This window comes from Salvelinus fontinalis, chromosome 27, assembly GCF_029448725.1.
Source record: "Salvelinus fontinalis isolate EN_2023a chromosome 27, ASM2944872v1, whole genome shotgun sequence".
NCBI classification, from domain to species: Eukaryota; Metazoa; Chordata; class Actinopteri; order Salmoniformes; family Salmonidae; genus Salvelinus; species Salvelinus fontinalis.
The window spans coordinates 35,260,899-35,281,280 of NC_074691.1; the positions used below are offsets into that span (position 1 = coordinate 35,260,899).

Here is a 20,382-nt window from a genome sequence, read left to right on the forward strand (position 1 = left end):
AAGCGACTTAACATAAACAGAGTCTTTATTCCAGTCTTAAACAAAACGGTACTCCTGGATATATCTTAGGTGACACCTGCTCACACGCAGCATCTGATGAAGGCAAAAACACGACAGGGCGGAACAAGGACACAGAACAGCAAACATCAAACAAGGATCCGACAAGGACAGAAGCGGAAAACAGAGGGAGAAATAGGGACTCTAATCAGAGGGCAAAATAGGGGACAGGTGTGAAAGAGTAAATGAGGTAGTTAGGAGAATGAGGAACAGCTGGGAGCAGGAACGGAACGATAGAGAGAGAGAGCGAGAGAGGGAGAGAGGGAGGGGGAGAGAGAGGGATAGAAAGAGGGAAAGAACCAAATAAGACCAGCAGAGGGAAACGAATAGAAGGGAAGCACAAGGACAAGACATGATAATCAATGACAAAACATGACAGTACCCCCCCACTCACCGAGCGCCTCCTGGCGCACTCGAGGAGGAACCCTGGCGGCAACGGAGGAAATCATCAATCAACGAACGGTCCAGCACGTCCCGAGATGGAACCCAACTCCTCTCCTCAGGACCGTAACCCTCCCAATCCACTAAGTACTGGTGACCACGTCCCCGAGAACGCATGTCCATGATCTTCCGTACCCTGTAAATAGGTGCGCCCTCGACAAGGACGGGGGGGGGGGGGGAGACGAACGGGGGCGCGAAGAAAAGGCTTGACACAGGAGACATGGAAGACAGGGTGGACGCGACGAAGATGTCGCGGAAGAAGCAGTCGCACAGCGACAGGATTGACGACCTGAGAGACACGGAACGGACCAATGAACCGCGGAGTCAACTTGCGAGAAGCTGTCGTAAGGGGAAGGTTACGAGTGGAAAGCCACACTCTCTGACCGCGACAATACCTAGGACTCTTAATCCTACGTTTATTGGCGGCTCTCACAGTCTGCGCCCTGTAACGGCAAAGTGCAGACCTGACCCTCCTCCAGGTGCGCTCACAACGTTGGACAAAAACCTGAGCGGAGGGAACGCTGGACTCGGCGAGCTGGGACGAGAACAGAGGAGGCTGGTACCCAAGACTACTCTGAAACGGAGATAGCCCGGTAGCAGACGAAGGAAGCGAGTTGTGAGCATATTCTGCCCAGGGAAGCTGTTCTGCCCAAGACGCAGGGTTACGAAAAGAAAGACTGCGTAATATGCGACCAATCGTCTGATTGGCCCTTTCTGCTTGACCGTTAGACTGGGGATGAAACCCGGAAGAGAGACTGACGGAAGCACCAATCAAACGACAGAACTCCCTCCAAAACTGTGACGTGAATTGCGGACCTCTGTCTGAAACGGCGTCTAACGGGAGGCCATGAATTCTAAACACATTCTCAATGATGATTTGTGCCGTCTCCTTAGCGGAAGGAAGCTTAGCGAGGGGAATGAAATGTGCCGCCTTAGAGAACCTATCGACAACCGTAAGAATCACAGTCTTCCCCGCAGACGAAGGCAGACCGGTAATAAAGTCTAAGGCGATGTGAGACCATGGTCGAGAAGGAATGGGAAGCGGTCTGAGACGACCGGCAGGAGGAGAGTTACCTGACTTAGTCTGCGCGCAGTCCGAACAAGCAGCCATGAAACGGCGCGTGTCACGCTCCTGAGTAGGCCACCAAAACCGCTGGCGAATAGAAGCAAGCGTACCCCGAACGCCGGGGTGGCCAGCTAACTTGGCAGAGTGAGCCCACTGAAGAACAGCCAGACGAGTAGAGACAGGAACGAACAGAAGGTTACTAGGACAAGCGCGCGGCGACGCAGTGTGAGTGAGCGCTTGCTTTACCTGTCTCTCAATTCCCCAGACAGTCAACCCGACAACACGCCCCTCAGGGAGAATCCGCTCGGGGTCGGTAGAAGCCACAGAAGAACCAAAGAGACGGGATAAGGCATCAGGCTTGGTGTTCTTATTTCCCGGGCGATAAGAAATCACGAACTCGAAACGAGCGAAAAACAACGCCCAACGAGCTTGACGTGCATTAAGTCGTTTGGCAGAACGGATGTACTCAAGGTTCTTATGGTCAGTCCAAACGACAAAAGGGACGGTCGCCCCCTCCAACCACTGTCGCCATTCGCCTAGGGCTAAGCGGATGGCGAGCAGTTCGCGGTTACCCACATCATAGTTGCGTTCCGATGACGACAGGCGATGAGAAAAATAAGCGCAAGGATGGACCTTATCGTCAGAATGGAAGCGCTGGGACAGAATGGCTCCCACGCCCACCTCTGAAGCGTCAACCTCGACAATAAATTGTTTAGTGACGTCAGGAGTAACAAGGATAGGAGCGGACGTAAAACGCTTCTTGAGGAGATCAAAAGCTCCCTGGGCGGAACCGGACCACTTAAAGCACGTCTTGACAGAAGTCAGAGCTGTGAGAGGAGCAGCCACTTGACCGAAATTACGAATGAAACGCCGATAGAAATTAGCGAAACCGAGAAAGCGCTGCAACTCGACACGTGACTTAGGAACGGGCCAATCGCTGACAGCCTGGACCTTAGCGGGATCCATCTGAATGCCTTCAGCGGAAATAACAGAACCGAGAAATGTGACAGAGGAGACATGAAAGGCGCACTTCTCAGCCTTCACGTAGAGACAATTCTCTAAAAGGCGCTGGAGTACACGTCGAACGTGCTGAACATGAATCTCGAGTGACGGTGAAAAAATCAGGATACCGTCAAGGTAAACGAAAACAAAGATGTTCAGCATGTCTCTCAGTACATCATTAACTAATGCCTGAAAGACAGCTGGAGCATTAGCGAGACCGAACGGCAGAACCCGGTATTCAAAATGCCCTAACGGAGTGTTAAACGCCGTTTTCCACTCGTCCCCCTCTCTGATGCGCACGAGATGGTAAGCGTTACGAAGGTCCAACTTAGTAAAGCACCTGGCTCCCTGCAGAATCTCGAAGGCTGACGACATAAGGGGAAGCGGATAACGATTCTTAACCGTTATGTCATTCAGCCCTCGATAATCCACGCATGGACGCAGAGTACCGTCCTTCTTCTTAACAAAAAAAAAACCCCGCTCCGGCGGGAGAGGAAGAAGGCGCCACGGTACCGGCGTCAAGAGAAACAGACAGATAATCCTCGAGAGCCTTACGTTCGGGAGCCGACAGAGAGTATAGTCTACCCCGAGGAGGAGTGGTTCCCGGAAGGAGATCAATACAACAATCATATGACCGGTGAGGAGGAAGGGAGTTGGCTCTGGACCGACTGAAGACCGTGCGCAGATCATGATATTCCTCCGGCACTCCTGTCAAATCACCAGGTTCCTCCTGAGAAGAGGGGACAGAAGAAACAGGGGGGATAGCAGACATTAAACACTTCACATGACAAGAAACGTTCCAGGATAGGATAGAATTACTAGACCAATTTATAGAAGGATTATGACATACTAGCCAGGGATGACCCAAAACAACAGGTGTAAAAGGTGAACGAAAAATCAAAAAGGAAATGGTCTCACTGTGGTTACCAGATACTGTGAGGGTTAAAGGTAGTGTCTCACATCTGATACTGGGGAGAAGACTACCATCTAAGGCGAACATGGGCGTGGGCTTCCCTAACTGTCTGAGAGGAATGTCATGCTTCCGAGCCCATGCTTCGTCCATAAAACAACCCTCAGCCCCAGAGTCTATCAAGGCACTGCAGGAAGCAGCCGAACCAGACCAGCGTAGATGGACCGACAATGTAGTACAGGATCTTGATGGAGAGACCTGAGTAGTAGCGCTCACCAGTAGCCCTCCGCTTACTGATGAGCTCTGTCTTTTACTGGACATGAAATAACAAAATGTCCAGCAGAACCGCAATAGAGGCAAAGGCGGTTGGTGATTCTCCGTTCCCTCTCCTTAGTTGAGATGCGAATACCTCCCAGCTGCATGGGCTCAGTCTCTGAGCTGATGGGAGAAGATGGTTGAGATGCGGAGAGGGGGAACACCGTTAACGCGAGCTCTCCTCCACGAGCTCGGTGACGAAGATCTACCCGTCGTTCTATGCGGATGGCGAGTGCAATCAAAGAGTCCACGCTGGAAGGAACCTCCCGAGAGAGAATCTCATCTTTAACCTCAGCGTGGAGTCCCTCCAGAAAACGAGCGAGCAACGCCGGCTCGTTCCAGTCACTGGAGGCAGCAAGAGTGCGAAACTCTATAGAGTAATCCGTTATGGATCGATCACCTTGACATAGGGAAGCCAGGGCCCTGGAAGCCTCCTTCCCAAAAACTGAACGATCAAAAACCCGTATCATCTCCTCTTTAAAGCTATGATAATCGTTAGTACACTCAGCCCTTGCCTCCCAGATAGCTGTGCCCCACTCCCGAGCCCGACCAGTAAGGAGTGATATGACGTAGGCGATCCGAGCTCTCTCTCTTGAGTATGTGTTGGGCTGGAGAGAAAACACAATATCACACTGGGTGAGAAAGGAGCGGCACTCAGTGGGTTGCCCAGAGTAACATGGTGGGTTATTAACCCTAGGTTCCGAAGACTCGGAAGACCAGGAAGTAGCAGGTGGCACGAGACGAAGACTCTGAAACTGTCCTGAGAGGTTGGAGACCTGAGCGGCCAGGGTCTCAACGGCATGACGAGCAGCAGACAATTCCTGCTCGTGTCTGCCGAGCATTGCTCCCTGGATCTTGATGGCAGTGTTGCGAGAATCCGTAGTCGCTGGGTCCATTATTGGTCGGATCCTTCTGTTATGCTGGTGAATGAGGACCCAAAAGCGACTTAACATAAACAGAGTCTTTATTCCAGTCTTAAACAAAACGGTACTCTTGGATATATCTTAGGTAACACCTGCTCACACGCAGCATCTGATGAAGGCAAAAACACGACAGGGCGGAACAAGGACACAGAACAGCAAACATCAAACAAGGATCCGACAAGGACAGAAGCGGAAAACAGAGGGAGAAATAGGGACTCTAATCAGAGGGCAAAATAGGGGACAGGTGTGAAAGAGTAAATGAGGTAGTTAGGAGAATGAGGAACAGCTGGGAGCAGGAACGGAACGATAGAGAGAGAGAGCGAGAGAGGGAGAGAGGGAGGGGGAGAGAGAGGGATAGAAAGAGGGAAAGAACCAAATAAGACCAGCAGAGGGAAACGAATAGAAGGGAAGCACAAGGACAAGACATGATAATCAATGACAAAACATGACAAGTTCAACAGTCTTTAGACAGACCGGTGTAGTGTTACTCTGGCTGAGTCGGCCTGAGGAGTTCAACAGTCTTTAGACAGACCGGTATAGTGTTACTCTGGCTGAGTCGGCCTGAGGAGTTCAACAGTCTTTAGACAGACCGGTGTAGTGTTACTCTGAGTCGGCCTGAGTAGTTCAACAGTCTTTAGACAGATCGGTGTAGTGTTACTCTGGCTGAGTCGGCCTGAGTAGTTCAACAGTCTTTAGACAGACCGGTGTAGTGTTACTCTGAGTCGGCCTGAGTAGTTCAACAGTCTTTAGACAGACCGGTGTAGTGTTACTCTGGCTGAGTCGGCCTGAGTAGTTCAACAGTCTTTAGACAGACCGGTGTAGTGTTACTCTGGCTGAGTCGGCCTGAGGAGTTCAACAGTCTTTAGACAGACCGGTGTAGTGTTACTCTGAGTCGGCCTGAGTAGTTCAACAGTCTTTAGACAGACCGGTGTAGTGTTACTCTGGCTGAGTCGGCCTGAGTAGTTCAACAGTCTTTAGACAGACCGGTGTAGTGTTACTCTGAGTCGGCCTGAGTAGTTCAACAGTCTTTAGACAGACCGGTGTAGTGTTACTCTGAGTCGGCCTGAGTAGTTCAACAGTCTTTAGACAGACCGGTGTAGTGTTACTCTGAGTCGGCCTGAGGAGTTCAACAGTCTTTAGACAGACCGGTGTAGTGTTACTCTGGCTGAGTCGGCCTGAGTAGTTCAACAGTCTTTAGACAGACCGGTGTAGTGTTACTCTGGCTGAGTCGGCCTGAGGAGTTCAACAGTCTTTAGACAGACCGGTGTAGTGTTACTCTGGCTGAGTCGGCCTGAGTAGTTCAACAGTCTTTAGACAGACCGGTGTAGTGTTACTCTGGCTGAGTCGGCCTGAGTAGTTCAACAGTCTTTAGACAGACCGGTGTAGTGTTACTCTGGCTGAGTCGGCCTGAGTAGTTCAACAGTCTTTAGACAGACCGGTGTAGTGTTACTCTGGCTGAGTCGGCCTGAGTAGTTCAACAGTCTTTAGACAGACCGATGTAGTGTTACTCTGGCTGAGTCGGCCTGAGTAGTTCAACAGTCTTTAGACAGACCGGTGTAGTGTTACTCTGGCTGAGTCGGCCTGAGTAGTTCAACAGTCTTTAGACAGACCGGTGTAGTGTTACTCTGGCTGAGTCGGCCTGAGTAGTTCAACAGTCTTTAGACAGACCGGTGTAGTGTTACTCTGGCTGAGTCGGCCTGAGTAGTTCAACAGTCTTTAGACAGACCGGTGTAGTGTTACTCTGACTGAGTCGGCCTGAGTAGTTCAACAGTCTTTAGACAGACCGGTGTAGTGTTACTCTGGCTGAGTCGGCCTGAGTAGTTCAACAGTCTTTAGACAGACCGGTGTAGTGTTACTCTGGCTGAGTCGGCCTGAGTAGTTCAACAGTCTTTAGACAGACCGGTGTAGTGTTACTCTGAGTCGGCCTGAGTAGTTCAACAGTCTTTAGACAGACCGGTGTAGTGTTACTCTGGCTGAGTCGGCCTGAGTAGTTCAACAGTCTTTAGACAGACCGGTGTAGTGTTACTCTGGCTGAGTCGGCCTGAGTAGTTCAACAGTCTTTAGACAGACCGGTGTAGTGTTACTCTGGCTGAGTCGGCCTGAGTAGTTCAACAGTCTTTAGACAGACCGGTGTAGTGTTACTCTGGCTGAGTCGGCCTGAGGAGTTCAACAGTCTTTAGACAGACCGGTGTAGTGTTACTCTGGCTGAGTCGGCCTGAGGAGTTCAACAGTCTTTAGACAGACCGGTGTAGTGTTACTCTGGCTGAGTCGGCCTGAGTAGTTCAACAGTCTTTAGACAGACCGGTGTAGTGTTACTCTGGCTGAGTCAGCCTGAGTAGTTCAACAGTCTTTAGACAGACCGGTGTAGTGTTACTCTGGCTGAGTCGGCCTGAGTAGTTAAATAGTCTGGTAAGAGTGAACAGGAGAAGAGGAGAGGACTGTCCTAGTGTGTAGTGGTAACCATTCCTCCTTGCTCTTCCTCCATCCTACCCTTTACTCATCCAGTATTCCCTCGTCAGTCTTTAACCATTCCTCTTAGCACCTCTCACATTTTAACATGACATCACACCCCTCCGCCTCATTTCTTTATCTCTCCCTTGGCTCCCAATGAAAACAGAGCCTCAGTCGCTGCTTTCAGCCTCAACCAGGAATCCCACGTCTTTCCTCGGCTTAAACTCCTTGGTATTATGCTTTAGATAATAAAACAAACTTCCCAACTTCCACTTCTGAATCTTATGCTGCTGATAGAGACAAACAGAACTATACACCATTGGTCTGTAAGACAGGCTGGCATCTCCTCATGGCACAGTCCTGTTCCCCATCCATCACAATGTCCCGAGAGGTGACTGGAAGACCGGGAGTCATCCTGTCTGAGTTTTGATAATGAGGGGGCGGTGTGGAACAGGTTACCCTCTTCGGGCTAGGGGGCAGTATTTTCACATCCGGATGAAAAGCGTGCCCAAGGTAAACTGCCTGCTACTCAGGCCCAGAAGCTAGGATATGCATATAATTGGGATATTTAGATAGAAAACACGATAAAGTGTCTGAAACTGTTTGAATAATGTCTGTGAGTATAACAGAACTGATATGGCAGGCGAAAACCTGAGAAAAATCCATCCAGGAAAGAAATTTTGAGGTCACTCTCTTTTCAATGGGATTTCTATGGGGATCTAGATTTCTGTGGCACTTGCTTGCAGTTCCTATCGCTTCCACTGGATGTCAACAGTATTTAGAAATTGGTTGATGTTTTTCCTTTGGGAAATGAAGAAGTAGGGCAGTTCAGAACGAGGGTCGAGTGAAGTGTACTGTTTGTTAGGGATGCGCTACCTGAAAGCTCGCTCCACTTTGTTTTTATCCGCTACTGATCGTTGTTTATCCCGTCTTAAAATTTATCGATTATTTACGTAAAAAAATACCTAAAATTGTATTAGGAAAGTTGTTTGAAATGTTTGGAACAAGTTTACAGGTAACTTACTAGATATTTTGTAGTCATGTTGTGCGAGTTGGAACCGGTGTTTTTCTGGATCAAACGCTCCAAATAAATGGACATTTTGGAGACATAACGACGGAATTAATCGAACAAAGGGACCATTTGTGATGTTTATGGGACATATTGGAGTGCCAACAAAAGAAGATCTTCAAAAGTAAGGTCTGAATTATATCGTTATTTCTGCATTTTGTGTCGCGCCTGGCGGGTTGAAATATGAATGTCATGTGTTTGTTTGGTGGGGTGCTATCCTCAGATAATCGCATGGTTTACTTTTGTCGTAAATCCTTTTTGAAATCTGACACGTTGGCTGGATTAACAACAAAAGTAGCTTTAATTTGGTGTATTGCATGTGTGATTTCATGAAAGTTTAATATTTATAGTAATTTAATTTGAATTTGGCGCTCTGCCATTTCACCGGATGTTGTCGAGGGGTTCCGCTAGCGGAACGTCTAGCCGTAACAAGTTTTAGAGACTGAGGGGGGAATGCTGGAGGAGGGATGGGGGAATGTTATAGGAGTGATGGGGGAATGCTAGAGGAGTGATGGGATGGGAGAATGCTAGATGAGTGATGGGATGGGGGAATGCTAGAGGAGGGATGTGATGGGAGAATGCTAGAGGAGTAATGGGATGGGGGAATGCTAGAGGAGTGATGGGATGGGGGAATGCTAGAGGAGTGGTGTGATGGGGAATGCTAGAGGAGTGGTGTGATGGGGGAATGTTATAGGAGTGATGGGGGAATGCTAGAGGAGTGATGGGATGGGGGAATGCTAGAGGAGTGATGGGATGGGGGAATGCTAGAGGAGTAATGGGATGGGGGAATGCTAGAGGAGTGATGGGATGGGGAATGCTAGAGGAGTGATGGGATGGGAGAATGCTTGAGGAGTGATGCGATGGGAGAATGCTAGAGGAGTGATGGGATGGGGGAATGCTAGAGGAGTGATGGGATGGGGGAATGCTAGAGGAGTGATGGGATGGGAGATTGCTAGAGGAGTGATGGGATGGGAGAATGCTAGAGGAGTGATGGGATGGGGGAATGCTAGAGGAGTGATGGGATGGGGGAATGCTAGAGGAGTGATGGGATGGGAGAATGCTAGAGGAGTGATGGGATGGGGGAATGCTAGAGGAGTGATGGGATGGGGGAATGCTAGAGGAGTGATGGGATGGGAGAATGCTAGAGGAGTGATGGGAGAATGCTAGAGGAGTGATGGGGGAATGCTAGAGGAATGATGGGATGGGGAATGCTAGAGGAATGATGTGATGGGGAATGCTAGGTGAGTGATGGGATGGGGGAATGCTAGAGGAGTGATGGGGGAATGCTAGAGAAGTGATGGGATGGGGGAATGCTAGAGAGGTGATGGGATGGGGGAATGCTAGAGGAGTGATGGGGGAATGCTAGAGGAATGATGGGATGGGGGAATGCTAGAGGAGTGATGGGATGGGGGAATGCTAGAGGAGTGATGGGATGGGGGAATGCTAGAGGAGTGATGGGATGAGGGAATGCTAGAGGAGTGATAGGATGGGGAATGTGAAGCAGCATGAGCCAGAGGTGCAGTGGTGGAGTGCTAATTGTATCTCTGGAGTGTGTGTCATTGTGGGAGAAGGCTGTGTTCTGCATTCAGTCCCCTGACACCCAGGAGCGCCAGATGTGACACACACACAAACACACACACCGCTCACTGTGTTATTTTTAGCTAGGTTTACAAGGTTCTTCCAGCCATCACGTGACCACACACACAACATGCTGGACGTGCGTGACTCTGGAAATGTCATACGAAACATTGGCGATTCTCCCTACAGACAGACAGATGGGCGGATGGCTAGTTAGAACCTCCAGGGACCTGTGATCTTTATGAATATGAGAGAATACGTAGAGGACTCTACATAGAGGACAGCATTTCAGAATATTTCCATATGAGACATTTTTGACCTATCCCTGTGCACAACAGTGTGTTGGTAGGTTCTGGGGGCTGTGATGTGATGTGGGTAATGAACAGTGTGTTGGTAGGTTCTGGGGGCTGTGATGTGATGTGGGTAATGAACAGTGTGTTGGTAGGTTCTGGGGCTGTGATGTGATGTGGGTAATGAACAGTGTGTTGGTAGGTTCTGGGGGCTGTGATGTGGGTAATGAACAGTGTGTTGGTAGGTTCTGGGGCTGTGATGTGATGTGGATATTGAACAGTGTGTTGGTAGGTTCTGGGGCTGTGATGTGATGTGGATATTGAACAGTGTGTTGGTAGGTTCTGGGGCTGTGATGTGATGTGGGTATTGAACAGTGTGTTGGTAGGTTCTGGGGCTGTGATGTGATGTGGGTATTGAACAGTGTGTTGGTAGGTTCTGGGGCTGTGATGTGATGTGGGTATTGAACAGTGTGTTGGTAGGTTCTGGGGCTGTGATGTGATGTGGGTATTGAACAGTGTGTTGGTAGGTTCTGGGGCTGTGATGTGATGTGGGTATTGAACAGTGTGTTGGTAGGTTCTGGGGCTGTGATGTGATGTGGGTATTGAACAGTGTGTTGGTAGGTTCTGGGGGCTGTGATGTGATGTGGGTATTGAACAGTGTGTTGGCAGGTTCTGGGGGCTGTGATGTGATGTGGGTAATGAACAGTGTGTTGGTAGGTTCTGGGGCTGTGATGTGATGTGGGTATTGAACAGTGTGTTGGCAGGTTCTGGGGGCTGTGATGTGATGTGGGTATTGAACAGTGTGTTGGTAGGTTCTGGGGCTGTGATGTGATGTGGGTATTGAACAGTGTGTTGGTAGGTTCTGGGGCTGTGATGTGGGTATTGAACAGTGTGTTGGCAGGTTCTGGGGGCTGTGATGTGATGTGGGTATTGAACAGTGTGTTGGTAGGTTCTGGGGCTGTGATGTGATGTGGGTATTGAACAGTGTGTTGGTAGGTTCTGGGGCTGTGATGTGATGTGGGTATTGAACAGTGTGTTGGCAGGTTCTGGGGCTGTGATGTGATGTGGGTATTGAACAGTGTGTTGGTAGGTTCTGGGGCTGTGATGTGATGTGGGTATTGAACAGTGTGTTGGTAGGTTCTGGGGCTGTGATGTGAATAATGAACAGTGTGTTGGTAGGTTCTGGGGCTGTGATGTGATGTGGGTATTGAACAGTGTGTTGGCAGGTTCTGGGGGCTGTGATGTGATGTGGGTATTGAACAGTGTGTTGGCAGGTTCTGGGGGCTGTGATGTGATGTGGGTATTGAACAGTGTGTTGGTAGGTTCTGGGGCTGTGATGTGATGTGGGTATTGAACAGTGTGTTGGTAGGTTCTGGGGCTGTGATGTGAATAATGAACAGTGTGTGATAATCTCTCTCTGTCTCCCCAGCAGCAGTTAAACCCAGGGGACCTGCGTGTCCTGAGGAAGGGGATGACCCTGTACCACTCTGAGTCTCAGCTGTCATCCCTGCCACGACGCCAAGATACACGGCACAACGTGAGAACACACACACAGACACACACAGACCTCTTTACTAACTATAAACAGGCATCTACCTACTGCTGTTCTTACAGCTATCCTCTGCATGTCTTTCTCCCACTCTCTCTCTCTAACATCACAACCACCCAGTTTAAACCACGGACTCCAGGCCTTTAGGCTTCTGTCTCCCCAGAGCCCGTTTCAACTGAGTCATGTACTATGAAATGAATTAGGCACAGTCCAAAGGCCCTACATACAGCCAGACCTAAGACCCAGTCCAAAGGCCCTACATACAGAACTATATGTTCTATTATAAACTGCCTGAATGCTGATTGGCTGAAATCCGTAGTCTATCTTATTATGTTCATAACTAGTTTGTAATAGCAATAAGGCGCCTTGAGGGTTTGTGGAATAAGGCACCTCGGGGGTTTGTGGTATAGGGCACCTCGGGGGTTTGTGGTATAGGGCACCTCGGGGGTTTGTGGAATAGGGCACCTCGGGGTTTGTGGTATAGGGCACCTCGGGGGTTTGTGGAATAGGGAACCTCGGGGTTTGTGGTATAGGGCACCTCGGGGGTTTGTGGAATAGGGCACCTCGGGGTTTGTGGTATAGGGCACCTCGGGGGTTTGTGGAATAGGGCACCTCGGGGGTTTGTGGAATAGGGCACCTCGGAGGTTTGTGGAATAGGGCACCTCGGGGGTTTGTGGAATAGGGCACCTCGGGGTTTGTGGTATAGGGCACCTCGGAGGTTTGTGGAATAGGGCACCTCGGGGGTTTGTGGAATAGGGCCCCTCGGGGGTTTGTGGTATAAGACACCTCGGGGGTTTGTGGAATAGGGCACCTCGGGGTTTGTGGAATAAGGCACATCAGGGGTTTATGGAATAAGGCACATCGGGGGTTTATGGAATAGGGCACATCTGGGGTTTGTGGAATAGGGCACATCTGGGGTTTATGGTATAGGGCACATCTGGGGTTTGTGGAACAAGGCACCTCGGGGGTTTGTGGTATAAGACACCTCGGGGGTTTGTGGTATAAGACACCTCGGGGGTTTGTGGTATAGGGCACCTCGGGGGTTTGTGGAATAGGGCACCTCGGGGGTTTGTGGTATAGGGCACCTCGGGGGTTTGTGGTATAAGACACCTCGGGGGTTTGTGGTATAGGGCACCTCGGGGGTTTGTGGTATAAGACACCTCGGGGGTTTGTGGAATAGGGCACCTCGGGGGTTTGTGGATTAGGGCACCTCGGGGGTTTGTGGTATAGGGCACCTCGGGGGTTTGTGGTATAAGACACCTCAGGGGTTTGTGGTATAAGACACCTCGGGGGTTTGTGGTATAAGACACCTCGGGGTTTGTGGTATAGGGCACCTCGGGGGTTTGTGGTATAAGACACCTCGGGGGTTTGTGGTATAGGGCACCTCGGGGGTTTGTGGAATAGGGCACCTCAGGGGTTTGTGGTATAGGGCACCTCGGGGGTTTGTGGTATAAGACACCTCGGGGGTTTGTGGAATAGGGCACCTCGGGGTTTGTGGTATAGGGCACCTCGGGGGTTTGTGGTATAAGACACCTCGGGGGTTTGTGGTATAAGACACCTCGGGGGTTTGTGGTATAAGACACCTCGGGGGTTTGTGGTATAAGACACCTCGGGGGTTTGTGGTATAGGGCACCTCGGGGGTTTGTGGTTTAGGGCACCTGGGGGGTTTGTGGAATAGGGCACCTCGAGGGTTTGTGGAATAGGGCACCTCGGGGTTTGTGGAATAGGGCACATGGGGGGTTTGTGGAATAGGGCACCTCGGGGGTTTGTGGTTTAGGGCACCTGGGGGGTTTGTGGAATAGGGCACCTCGGGGGTTTGTGGTTTAGGGCACCTCGGGGGTTTGTGGTTTAGGGCACCTGGGGGGTTTGTGGAATAGGGCACCTCGGGGGTTTGTGGAATAGGGCACCTCGGGGGTTTGTGGTTTAGGGCACCTGGGGGGTTTGTGGAATAGGGCACCTCGGGGGTTTGTGGAATAGGGCACCTCGGGGGTTTGTGGAATAGGGCACCTCGGGGGTTTGTGGTTTAGGGCACCTGGGGGGTTTGTGGAATAGGGCACCTCGGGGGTTTGTGGAATAGGGCACCTCGGGGGTTTGTGGTTTAGGGCACCTGGGGGGGTTTGTGGAATGGGGCACCTCGGGGGTTTGTGGAATAGGGCACCTCGGGGGTTTGTGGTTTAGGGCACCTGGGGGGTTTGTGGTATAAGGCACCTCGGGGGTTTGTGGAATAGGGCACCTCGGGGGTTTGTGGAATAGGGCACCTCGGGGGTTTGTGGAATAAGGCACCTCGGGGGCTTGTGGAATAAGGCCAATATACCACGGCTAAGGGCTGTATCGTGCCTAAGAACAGCCCTTAACCTTGCGTCTTGTTTTGGTCCAGTTGTCATGACTTCTCCACGTCTCCATCTCATTATGGTCTGTACTGTCATTGGCTGGCTTCTGATCTGTTCATCCAAGCGTAAGAGATGGCCTTAGTGGAACACACACACAGAGACACAGAGACAGAGAGACAGACAGAGAGAGAGACAGACAGACAGAGACAGACAGAGAGAGAGAGAGACAGAGAGAAAAATAGAGACTGACAGAGAGAGAGAGAGACAGAGAGAAAAAGAGAGACTGACAGAGACAAAGACAAAGAGATGATTCTGAACTTCCTGTTCTCTCTTAGTTAATAGTTAGTTAATAGGATGGCTTCTTCTCCCATCATCATCATGGTTTTATATTTAGTTAGCCCTCTGCTCTCTCTTTGTTCTGCCCCACTTCCACTTTCAAGTCACGTTGTGTGTGAGTGTGCATGTGTTCGTGCACGTGTGTGTGTTTTAGTTAGACAACTCTGCCTTCATTTCATTCACGCCGACACGAGATAGTCCGCACTGTATCCCATAGTATCTGACAGTGTATTAACCTACGGACCATAGTATCTGACAGTGTATTAACCTACGGACCATAGTATCTGACAGTGTATTAACCTACGGACCATAGTATCTGACAGTGTATTAACCTACGGACCATAGTATCTGACAGTGTATTAACCTACGGACCATAGTATCTGACAGTGTATTAACCTACAGACCATAGTATCTGACAGTGTATTAACCTACGGACCATAGTATCTGACAGTGTATTAACCTACGGACCATAGTATCTGACAGTGTGTTAACCTACGGACCATAGTATCTGACAGTGTATTAACCTACGGACCATAGTTTCTGACAGTGTGTTAACCCACGGACCATAGTATCTGACAGTGTGTTAACCTACGGACCATAGTATCTGACAGTGTATTAACCTACGGACCATAGTTTCTGACAGTGTGTTAACCCACGGACCATAGTATCTGACAGTGTATTAACCTACGGACCATAGTATCTGACAGTGTGTTAACCTACGGACCATAGTATCTGACAGTGTGGTAACCTACGGACCATAGTATCTGACAGTGTATTAACCTACGGACCATAGTTTCTGGCAGTGTGTTAACCCACGGACCATAGTATCTGACAGTGTATTAACCTACGGACCATAGTATCTGACAGTGTGTTAACCTACGGACCATAGTATCTGACAGTGTGGTAACCTACGGACCATAGTATCTGACAGTGTATTAACCTACGGACCATAGTATCTGACAGTGTGGTAACCTACGGACCATAGTATCTGACAGTGTATTAACCTACGGACCATAGTATCTGACAGTGTATTAACCTACGGACCATAGTATCTGACAGTGTGTTAACCTACGGACCATAGTATCTGACAGTGTATTAACCTACGGACCATAGTATCTGACAGTGTATTAACCTACGGACCATAGTATCTGACAGTGTGTTAACTTAAGGACCATAGTTTTTGACAATGTATTTCTCTCTCCCTGTACTGGAAGACCTAAAACAGGCTGATTATGCAGGGAACTGAGCCAGGACTCAACCATATGAATAGTAAACACTGCCTGGAGCTGTGTGTTTCTCTGCGCTGTCGAAAACCTTTACTTATACAAAAGCCTTACCCAGCAAGGAATAGAATCCATATCTGGCCCAGCACAGTAGTTCTACTAACACATCTCACACAGTGGGTTTCATCAGCATAGTAGTTCTACTAACACATCTCACACAGTGGGTTTCATCAGCATAGTAGTTCTACTAACACATCTCACACAGTGGGTTTCATCAGCATAGTAGTTCTACTAACACATCTCACACAGTGGGTTTCATCAGCATAGTAGTTCTACTAACACATCTCACACAGTGGGTTTCATCAGCATAGTAGTTCTACTAACACATCTCACACAGTGGGTTTCACCAGCATAGTAGTTCTACTACCACATCTCACACCGTGGGTTTCACCAGCATAGTAGTTCTACTAACACATCTCACACAGTGGGTTTCACCAGCATAGTAGTTCTACTAACACATCTAACACAGTGGGTTTCACCAGCATAGTAGTTCTACTAACACATCTCACACAGTTGGTTTCACCAGCATAGTAGTTCTACTAACACATCTAACACAGTGGGTTTCACCAGCATAGTAGTTCTACTAACACATCTCACACAGTGGGTTTCACCAGCATAGTAGTTCTACTAACACATCTCACACCGTGGGTTTCACCAGCACAGTAGTTCTACTAACACAGTGGGTTTCACCAGCATAGTAGTTCTACTAACACATCTCACACAGTGGGTTTCACCAGCATAGTAGTTCTACTAACACATCTCACACAGTGGGTTTCACCAGCATAGTAGTTCTACTACCACATCTCACACCGTGGGTTTCACCAGCATAGTAGTTCTACTAACACATCTCACACAGTGGGTTTCACCAGCATAGTAGTTCTACTAACACATCTCACACAGTGGGTTTCATCAGCATAGTAGTTCTACTAACACATCTCACACAGTGGGTTTCACCAGCATAGTAGTTCTACTAACACATCTAACACAGTGGGTTTCACCAGCATAGTAGTTCTACTAACACAGTGGGTTTCACCAGCATAGTAGTTCTACTAACACAGTGGGTTTCACCAGCATAGTAGTTCTACTAACACATCTAACACAGTGGGTTTCACCAGCATGGTAGTTCTACTAACACAGTGGGTTTCACCAGCATAGTAGTTCTACTAACACATCTAACACAGTGGGTTTCACCAGCATAGTAGTTCTACTAACACATCTAACACAGTGGGTTTCACCAGCATAGTAGTTCTACTAACACAGTGGGTTTCACCAGCAAAGTAGTTCTACTAACACATCTAACACAGTGGGTTTCACCAGCATAGTAGTTCTACTAACACAGTGGGTTTCACCAGCATAGTAGTTCTACTAACACATCTCACACAGTGGGTTTCACCAGCATAGTAGTTCTACTAACACATCTCACACAGTGGGTTTCACCAGCATAGTAGTTCTACTAACACATCTAACACAGTGGGTTTCACCAGCATAGTAGTTCTACTAACACATCTAACACAGTGGGTTTCACCAGCATAGTAGTTCTACTAACACATCTCACACAGTGGGTTTCACCAGCATAGTAGTTCTACTAACACATCTAACACAGTGGGTTTCACCAGCATAGTAGTTCTACTAACACATCTAACACAGTGGGTTTCACCAGCATAGTAGTTCTACTAACACATCTAACACAGTGGGTTTCACCAGCATAGTAGTTCTACTAACACATCTCACACAGTGGGTTTCATCAGCATAGTAGTTCTACTAACACATCTCACACAGTGGGTTTCACCAGCATAGTAGTTCTACTAACACAGTGGGTTTCATCAGCATAGTAGTTCTACTAACACATCTAACACAGTGGGTTTCACCAGCATAGTAGTTCTACTAACACATCTCACACAGTGGGTTTCACCAGCATAGTAGTTCTACTAACACATCTCACACAGTGGGTTTCACCAGCATAGTAGTTCTACTAACACATCTCACACAGTGGGTTTCATCAGCATAGTAGTTCTACTAACACATCTCACACAGTGGGTTTCACCAGCATAGTAGTTCTACTAACACATCTCACACAGTGGGTTTCACCAGCATGGTAGTTCTACTAACACATCTCACACAGTGGGTTTCACCAGCATAGTAGTTCTACTAACACATCTCACACAGTGGGTTTCATCAGCATAGTAGTTCTACTAACACATCTAACACAGTGGGTTTCACCAGCATAGTAGTTCTACTAACACATCTCACACCGTGGGTTTCACCTAAAAAATAAGGGAAGGAACAAAATGAATTTTGCTTTTGTGGTTAGGCCTTACCTATACAGTAAGTAAGTAACTTCAAGCAATTACAAATAGTTTAGAATAGCGGGCACGAATGGTCGCCTCCCCACCAGACTAAATGGGTCTTTCTCCTCTCTCAGGGCACGAATGGTCGCCTCCCCACCAGACTAACTCAGTCTTTCTCCTGTCTCAGGGCACGAATGGTCGCCTCCCCACCAGACTAACTCAGTCTTTCTCCTCTCTCAGGGCACGAATGGTCGCCTCCCCACCAGACTAACTCAGTCTTTCTCCTGTCTCAGGGCACGAATGGTCGCCTCCCCACCAGACTAACTCAGTCTTTCTCCTCTCTCAGGGCACGAATGGTCGCCTCCCCACCAGACTAACTCAGTCTTTCTCCTGTCTCAGGGCACGATTGGTCGCCTCACCACCAGCGAGTCAACCCCGGTAACAGGTTACCTGTCCTGTGTTCAGAAACCAGAGTCTGTGGTCCACGCTATGAAGGTATGACAACTTGACATTATCTCTCACACAGACTTGGGTTCAAAAACATGTGTATTTGTGGATCTGGTTTTTAAAATTATTTTCTCTGTGTATTTGATGTATTTTAATTTGAAAATACACAGCCCAAAACAAGGACTTTTATTTGAGCATCCATTGTATCTGCAGGACTAGGTTGTTGTTGATGATGTGTTGTGAGAGACTGCTGCTTTAAACAATGAATCCCATAGATTCACTTACTTGTTTTCATGATCATATGCCTGATTGTACCAGGTGTTGGAGGTGCATGAGAACCTGGATAAGAAACAGGGCCCAGAGGACTACGAGGAGGATCTGAGTGAGAAGGAGAAGGCCATCGTCAGAGAGATGTGTAATGTAAGTAGTCTTTTCTTTCTCCTTCTCTCTCTCTTTTCATCTGTCTCCCTCACCTGATGCGTTATTAGTACAGGTAGAAACATGAGTATTGGTTTTCTGGGTCTTGTAACTACATTGCCTTGGCCTATTTTGCTCAGAGCTATGAAGCACTAGGAGGAACTGTAGCTTTGTTGTACAGAGTCTCTCTCTCTCTCTCGCTCGGTGTGTCTCTGTCCCATCCTGCAGCAGTGTTCTAATTGGAGTGTGTTGTTCCTCTGTTCCATCCTGCAGCAGTGTTCTAATTGGAGTGTGTTGTTCCTCTGTGTCTCTGTTCCATCCTGCAGCAGTGTTCTAATTGGAGTGTGTTGTTCCTCTGTGTCTCTCTTCCATTGTGCAGCAGTGTTCTAATTGGAGTGTGTTGTTCCTCTCTTCCATTGTGCAGCAGTGTTCTAATTGGAGTGTGTTGTTCCTCTGTGTCTCTGTTCCATTGTGCAGCAGTGTTCTAATTGGAGTGTGTTGTTCCTCTGTCCCATTGTGCAGCAGTGTTCTAATTGGAGTGTGTTGTTCCTCTCTGTCTCTGTCCCATCCTGCAGCAGTGTTCTAATTGGAGTGTGTTGTTCCTCTGTGTCTCTGTTCCATTGTGCAGCAGTGTTCTAATTGGAGCGTGTTGTTCCTCTGTGTCTCTGTCCCATCCTGCAGCAGTGTTCCAATTGGAGCGTGTTGTTCCTCTGTGTCTCTGTCCCATCCTGCAGCAGTATTCTAATTGGAGCGTGTTGTTCCTCTGTGTCTCTGTCCCATCCTGCAGCAGTGTTCTAATTGGAGTGTGTTGTTCCTCTGTGTCTCTGTTCCATTGTGCAGCAGTGTTCTAATTGGAGTGTGTTGTTCCTCTGTGTCTCTGTCCCATCCTGCAGCAGTGTTCTAATTGGAGCGTGTTGTTCCTCTGTGTCTCTGTCCCATCCTGCAGCAGTGTTCTAATTGGAGTGTGTTGTTCCTCTGTGTCTCTGTCCCATCCTGCAGCAGTGTTCTAATTGGAGTGTGTTGTTCCTCTGTGTCTCTGTCCCATCCTGCAGCAGTGTTCTAATTGGAGTGTGTTGTTCCTCTGTGTCTCTGTCCCATCCTGCAGCAGTGTTCTAATTGGAGTGTGTTGTTCCTCTGTGTCTCTGTTCCATTGTGCAGCAGTGTTCTAATTGGAGTGTGTTGTTCCTCTGTCCCATCCTGCAGCAGTGTTCTAATTGGAGCGTGTTGTTCCTCTGTGTCTCTGTCCCATCCTGCAGCAGTGTTCTAATTGGAGCGTGTTGTTCCTCTGTGTCTCTGTTCCATCCTGCAGCAGTGTTCTAATTGGAGCGTGTTGTTCCTCTGTGTCTCTGTCCCATCCTGCAGCAGTGTTCTAATTGGAGCGTGTTGTTCCTCTGTGTCTCTGTCCCATCCTGCAGCAGTATTCTAATTGGAGCGTGTTGTTCCTCTGTGTCTCTGTCCCATCCTGCAGCAGTGTTCTAATTTGAGTGTGTTGTTCCTCTGTGTCTCTGTCCCATTTTGCAGCAGTGTTCTAATTGGAGCGTGTTGTTCCTCTGTGTCTCTGTTCCATTGTGCAGCAGTGTTCTAATTGGAGTGTGTTGTTCCTCTGTGTCTCTGTCCCATTGTGCAGCAG

General features: G+C 48.7%; 1 protein-coding gene across 1 annotated transcript in view; it reads left to right on the forward strand.

Moving 5' to 3' along the window:
- The first annotated feature begins 10,770 nt into the window (after positions 1-10,770).
- LOC129825499 (coiled-coil domain-containing protein 85C-B-like) overlaps positions 10,771-20,382 on the forward strand; it is a 36,131-nt gene continuing 26,519 nt past the window's right edge. Inside the window, exons 1-3 of the mRNA XM_055885651.1 lie at positions 10,771-11,639; positions 18,288-18,383; positions 18,654-18,755. Of these exons, the coding sequence (XP_055741626.1) occupies positions 11,574-11,639; positions 18,288-18,383; positions 18,654-18,755 (264 nt within the window). The 5' untranslated portion in view covers positions 10,771-11,573. The remainder of the gene's footprint in view (positions 11,640-18,287; positions 18,384-18,653; positions 18,756-20,382) is intronic.